The 6,232-nt window shown below is 35.0% G+C and overlaps 1 protein-coding gene and 1 non-coding gene across 2 annotated transcripts; both read right to left on the bottom strand.

The window, feature by feature from the left end:
- Positions 1-1,816: 1,816 nt before the first annotated feature.
- Positions 1,817-4,719, bottom strand: rpl37 (ribosomal protein L37). Its single transcript, XM_005798659.2, has 4 exons — positions 4,639-4,719; positions 3,835-3,970; positions 3,606-3,690; positions 1,817-1,927 (listed from the first exon to the last, which is right to left on the bottom strand). The coding sequence occupies exons 1-4, from the start codon at positions 4,639-4,641 to the stop codon at positions 1,858-1,860; spliced, it is 294 nt and encodes a 97-aa protein (XP_005798716.1). The 5' UTR covers positions 4,642-4,719; the 3' UTR covers positions 1,817-1,857.
- LOC111609613 lies at positions 4,053-4,130 on the bottom strand. The gene has a single exon (XR_002753219.1). It is a non-coding gene; the product is annotated as a small nucleolar RNA SNORD72 (small nucleolar RNA).
- Positions 4,720-6,232: the final 1,513 nt, after the last annotated feature.

Genomic DNA, 6,232 nt, shown 5'->3' with positions numbered 1-6,232 from the left:
GCAATAAAGTTTTTGGTTTTTTTAGATTCCCATTTATTGCACTTTTACAAACATTTTCTCAATTATTCACTAACCTTACATCAACTAAGTGCATGTATACACCAAAAGCATTACGTTTTACCTTTAACTTATATCTTAAAGTTTGGCATTTTCAATGATTGCAGCAATCTACCAGAAAGACAGTAAAATAGATTGTAGTCTAAGTAATGGGAACAACTTGAAACTAGAGGCTGGCCAGAAGCACTGCTTTGCCAGAGGTGGAGGAGTGTCCTGGTTGTGTAAAACGGAGAAACCAGGCACCAGTATGCAGAGGAATGTTGGAAAATTCTGCTGGGCTTATCTGTGACTGAAACCAGACTGAGGTTAGAGGTCAGCTTGCCAGATCTCAACAGATAAAATATTTACATTTGTTGGAAAACCTTTGGCATCTTTGTGTAATCGGTTGGTTTCCCGTTTCAAGTAACACATCTGTTTTTTTCTTTACCAAAGTTAGGTCACTTTGGAGGAAAGTTGCTTTTCTTTATATGGTTGCCTCCGCTGACATTTTCCAGCCTTACTCATAAAATTAAATCATTTGACTCACATGTAAACAGACGGTCATCTTCGGAGAAGTTTCAGCATTGTTTAGTGCTTTATAAATATTTACTTATTTCATAGCCTCCACCCCCCCCCAAAAAAATCATCTCCCAGCTGTATCTTTCCAGATCACATAAACATGGCTGCTGCCTCAACCTGAAGGAAATTCATCCCTGGCAGATAAGCAAGAGCAAAATGCAGACTCAACGTCCTCAGCTCAGCAGAGCAGGGATGTTTTCTCTGTGTGTTGAAGCAATTTCTGCCCAAAAGCTGCTGCTGGCTGCATAAACTGTTAGTGTTGTGCAAAACAAATTCTGTGTCCAGCAACCAAATGGAAACAGCTCAAATCATAAATGGATGACTTTACTCGAGATCCAAAGTCAAAAACTAAACTACAGAAACCTTTAAAGGATGTTATCAGTAAACTGTTAACATGCTTTATTTTTGCAAGATGAGATTTAAAATCTTATTTAGAGCTTTACTATAATTGTACATTTACAATTATAATAAATATGGAGTACAAAGGCATCATTATAAATGCTATTTTGCTCAACTTTAAAGTGTTGGACAAGATTTTAATTGTACTTTTAGCACAAACATTTGAGATTTTTAACTGAGACCACTTATATTTTCAATTTTAAAAAAGGGATACATTTCATAAGCTATTAGACGTTGCCCATATAAACATGGGGCCAATGACGGTGTGTTCTGCATGGAGGTGAAATAAAGGAACACATTTTTAAGAATTCAGACCTTAAAATTGAATTTACCTTTTATTAAAGACAATAATTTATCTTTAATGTGAAAAAAGAAAACATACTAAATGCAGCAGTCTAATATCAAACCTCAGATTCATCCCGTATGGATGCATTTGGGTTTAATCCCATTTCCAACTTTGAAACAAATTGGTGTTGTCTTATATTTGCAATCAGACTACGGTAATTATCTCTATGCTCAAAGAATTTAAAGATTAGGACACTTAAAGTCTGTGTCTGTTCCCTCTACATGTAATCCTTGAAATAATTACTGAGAAGCACTGATACAGCAAGTTCTTGTATTCTAAAAACTACTAGCAGTCTCCTGGAGAAATACTTTGTAGACAAATCCAAATAAAGTTAGTCTAAATCAGAATCTTAAAACCAGATACCACTGGGCCACCCACAAAGTTCTGGCCTCAAACCGATTCACCCCCTCCCCATCTGACCCCAGACAAAATTGAAAAAAGACACAACACTGAAACTCCAATTTATCATCACATTTATTAAACCAAAAATGATTCATTTAGGATGAGCTGGAGGCAGCCACTGCAGCACGTCTGGGTTTGGGGGTAGTGCCTTCCCGGAAACCATTCCTGCAAAATAATGATAAAAAACAAAGTTAAAGCCATTTTACATTAACTTAAACTCATGATACTGGTTACTGTTCAGGTGTGTCAGTTTGTAAAGGTTGATAATTAAGGACATTGAGGATATTTGTTATTCCTACTTCAAAATAATAAAAATGCCAGGCACCATTTCCTTTAAGAACAGGGGTGATCTTGCTGCAAAACAACCAACAAGACTGATACAGAATGCTTAGAGTAAATTAACATACATTTAAGGATGGAACAGGGAACGCCATGATCTAATGTCACACAAACTGTCAGGTTAGCCCCGCCCCCCTCAGGATACTTAGGTAATGAATAATGAAAATTCAAATAGCTTCACTTCCTTGCAAAAACAATAATCTTCTATTTTTGGTCAAAAGTATAAAACTATGAATAACTATTGACATGATTTACACTTAGAAGAAATTTTCCCTCCCAATTTCCTGAATTTAAATGTTTGGAAATAAATGTTTTGTTTTACCAGAATATGTTGTCAATCTTCTAAAGTTCAATTAGCAACAAATAAGATTTTTTACTAAAAAGGGCGAGTTGTTCATAAATTACCAATACTTTAAATGAACTAATATATATATTTTTTAAAATCTGCAAGATATTTAAAGCAACTAGCAATTGTGCATATGAAAATAAAATGTTGCTCTTCTCTAAAGGGAATCCAAAAAATTTTTTTTTCCTAATCTAAATATTGTTTATTTCTCCATCAAAGGTCATGAAGTTCAGCATCAGGTTTTCCCAGGAGTTAAATCTTTTTGTCTTAAATGGATAATCAGATTCCCCTTTCCACAAATGGTATGTGGCATTTCTAATACAGTAGTAAAGTGGAGAGCACAATACTAAATTATGCTGCATGTCAAACTTTAAATGGAAGTGGGATTTCTAGATGAATGGCTGATGTTTTCTGTTTATGATTACAGTAAATAAAATAGATAAACCCTCCTTGCAGTCTACCTGTCTGATCATTTCCCCTCGAATATTTAGTTTAGAGCCATCTCTAGGTAAACTAGAAAAAAACTCTTACATCCCCTTAAGGAAACAAATTTGTTTAGTTAAAACTGTTTCTATCAAAGTTTTTGTTTAGAATGTTCACACTAAAACCAAACTCAAAAGACTTAAACAATATGGTTAGAAATTCTGCCTAATATCCCAAAATTCTGGTTCAACATTTCTGTTATAATGAATAAAACCATGCAACAGTGTCTATTTGTATGCAAGTCTTAACCTCTCTGTGAATTAAAAGTTAGCAGGAGGAATCTTGCTTATATTCCCTGCAGGGAATATCAACAACCCCCAGTGTTTGCAATTAGTTTCAGTTTGACAGTGTTTCTCCAACCCAACAATTTGTGATGTCAACAAAACACTGTCAGTGAACTTTTTAGTAATATCCCAGTCTCATTGGGCCAACTTCTTTTTTTTAACAAAAATTATTAGTCATCTTTTTTTGTGCACACACTCATTAAGATGCTTTAGCTCCAACTTAAGAGAGGAACACAGAGGAAGCTAAATGTCGATGCACACTGTGTTTAAACAGAGGAAACTATGTTTTAATCTGACATCTTGTTACTTTTTCCCCCACAACAAAATCACTTGTTTTTTTTTACTGTGATCTAAATTGAACACGTGTTTTTCCCCCACTGGCACGCCTCACCTGAATCTGCGGTAGACAACCTTCAGGTGCCTCAGACGGCCGGTTCCAGTGGTGTTCCTCCTCTTAGCCTTAGCGCTCCAGTTGTCTAGAATCAAAGTAAGATCCTACTTTGTTAAAAAAAAAGAAATCCTAGAGATATACAGAAAGTACCTAGTGAAGTCATCTTGAAGTGAAGTTCAAGCTAAAAGATCCCCAACATGGGATATACAATATATCCTATATAACTTACACTTTCTCTTGCGCTTCTCGGGGTAGCCACACTTGCCGCAGGAAGACTTCTGCAGATGATAGGCCTTGGCTCCACAACGACGGCACAGGGTGTGCGTCTTGTTCCGGCGCTTACCGAATGATGATGTTCCCTTGGTCTGAGGAGGGAGGACGAAGAGATCAGAGAGGTTAGAGTCATATTCTTTAAAAACTTAAAAAGTCGCGTTACAATCGAGGAATGTCTTGTCTCAGTACAAATAAATGAATCACAGAAAGTCATTGGTTCAGACATTTGTTTGGTAACATCATTGACAAGACTTTTATCACCCACACATAGTTGGTTGTGATTCAACACTAATCTCAAATGAATTATTTATAATAAAAGCAAGCGTCAGTCTCTTCTATAAACAGAGGTCTAGTATCCAATTTTCACAAACTTATACCGACAATGAATTAAGGGTTTACTAAAGTAAAGACTCGGCACAAACGATTAGCCACCCCACTAGTTAATTTAACACATGCTTAGTATTTATACAAAACTCTTTAAACTGAATTAAAATCCGCATAGCAAGTTATTCCACGTCGTTCTTCTTAATTTAATCTCGTTTTAGGTACTACAGACTTGACGCTAACGCTAGCGAAAAATGCTACACAGATGCTGCAGATACGCACTATAATTTCACAAAATGATTTGATTTGTCTTATAAATACGTTAACTAAAAGGTGCCGCTACTTATACGCCACCAGAAAAGTGTCAGTTTGTCTCAAATAAACGTTTGATTAAACAGATGTTAAAAGATTTGTCTTTGTCAGCGTTGCTACTCACCATTTTCGCCCAGTGGCTGTGGGAAAAGAGACCGGAAGAGGAGCCGGTACGGCGTCAAATCACATCCGTGCTACGTCCGGGTGTAGCAGAGAAATGAATCCGTCTTGCTTCTTGGAGGGAGAAAAAAAATCCTCCATAAGTAATCAAAAATTGTGTTTTAATTAAACAGCAACGTTGTTTATATGTTATAAAGTCTTTTGCAGGAGCCCATGAAGATTTACATGTATGTATTTTCTTTTGCATAATCCATATGTGTGCTATAAAACACGTACCAATAAATACAGAAAACTGGCTAATTCACATGTTACACCACAGAAAAAGCTATATCAAATCCTGTTTGGTTGTATCTACAATAAAGTTTTGTTAAAAATAAATAAATAAAATCCTAACAAACCACACTACATAGAGGTCGCAGCAACTTCTTTTATTAAATAAATGTCTTAAAATCAAGTAACTTAGATGACATTATTTCATGTTAACAGTAACAGTAAAGGTAAATATAGAAACAAATATACATAAAATGCATTTTTGAAAATTTGAGTCAGTGAAATATGTTTCTAAGTGGCTCAAATTAGCTATGTGCAAGATCACATTTAAAATAAATGTGAACACTCAGATCTGTGTAACTAAACCCCACAAAAATAAAATAAAATAAAATCAGATTTTTGTCATTTGCCTGAAGAATAAACATAGCCTGGACGTATACTATTGTTGCATATTTGAAAAAATCTTGTGTATATGAATGTTTAACATACTTTATGCTCAAAATAAAAACATGAGCAAGCCTTTGGCCCTCAATACTAAGGCCAAATATAGCAACAATGTAGTATGTTTTATTTATGCTTAAAAAAAAAAAAACCTGTTCCTATCATATTGTTGGTTGTACTTTAAATGTTTATTTCCATTTATTTTGTGATATTTGTGTGTTTGTTTCATGATGTGTGTGTGTGGAGGGGGCTGGTAATCACATGTTGTAGGAGAACATGCAGTGGTAGGGAGCAGTGGATATGATCTGTTAAAAGCTAAAATAAGAAAACAGAAGCCAGTCGGTACAGTCTAAATCAGCTTTATTGTTTGAGATGACAGATGTTGCTCTAGAAGCATCAGATCTAAACTTACATCTAATCTTAACTTAAGATCGATTGTTATATCGAGATCGATTATAGCAGATCGAGTGGTGTAAATCATATCTTGTAAATTGTGAACAAAATGTTGTCATAAGTGGCCAGAAGTCATTGTAAATAAAACAAATTACAGATGTACTCGAAGGTTCAAGTCTTGGACTGTAGATGGCTTCACAAAGAGAATGGCTCGCTTCTTTTTAGCATATATGAAAATTAATTATCATCTTTTAATATCTTAATCCAAGTTTACAAATGTATTTTGTGAACAGTTAAGGACATTGCACCAGTTTTAAGACAACTTTGAATATGCTGGGGCACAGCTTGAAAGACATGCCTTTCAGTAACTAAATTTTTTTTATGTATTTTCCTTCCGAGGTCGCATCTTGTAAAATAGTAAAATATAAATAAAATCCAAAGGACAATGAGGTGTTATCACACAAATCTAAAAACATTGAGCCAGTCGGTGAATC

The sequence above is a fragment of the Xiphophorus maculatus genome, chromosome 8 (assembly GCF_002775205.1).
Source record: "Xiphophorus maculatus strain JP 163 A chromosome 8, X_maculatus-5.0-male, whole genome shotgun sequence".
Classification (NCBI taxonomy): domain Eukaryota; kingdom Metazoa; phylum Chordata; class Actinopteri; order Cyprinodontiformes; family Poeciliidae; genus Xiphophorus; species Xiphophorus maculatus.
This window is presented reverse-complemented; position numbering and strand designations above follow the sequence as displayed.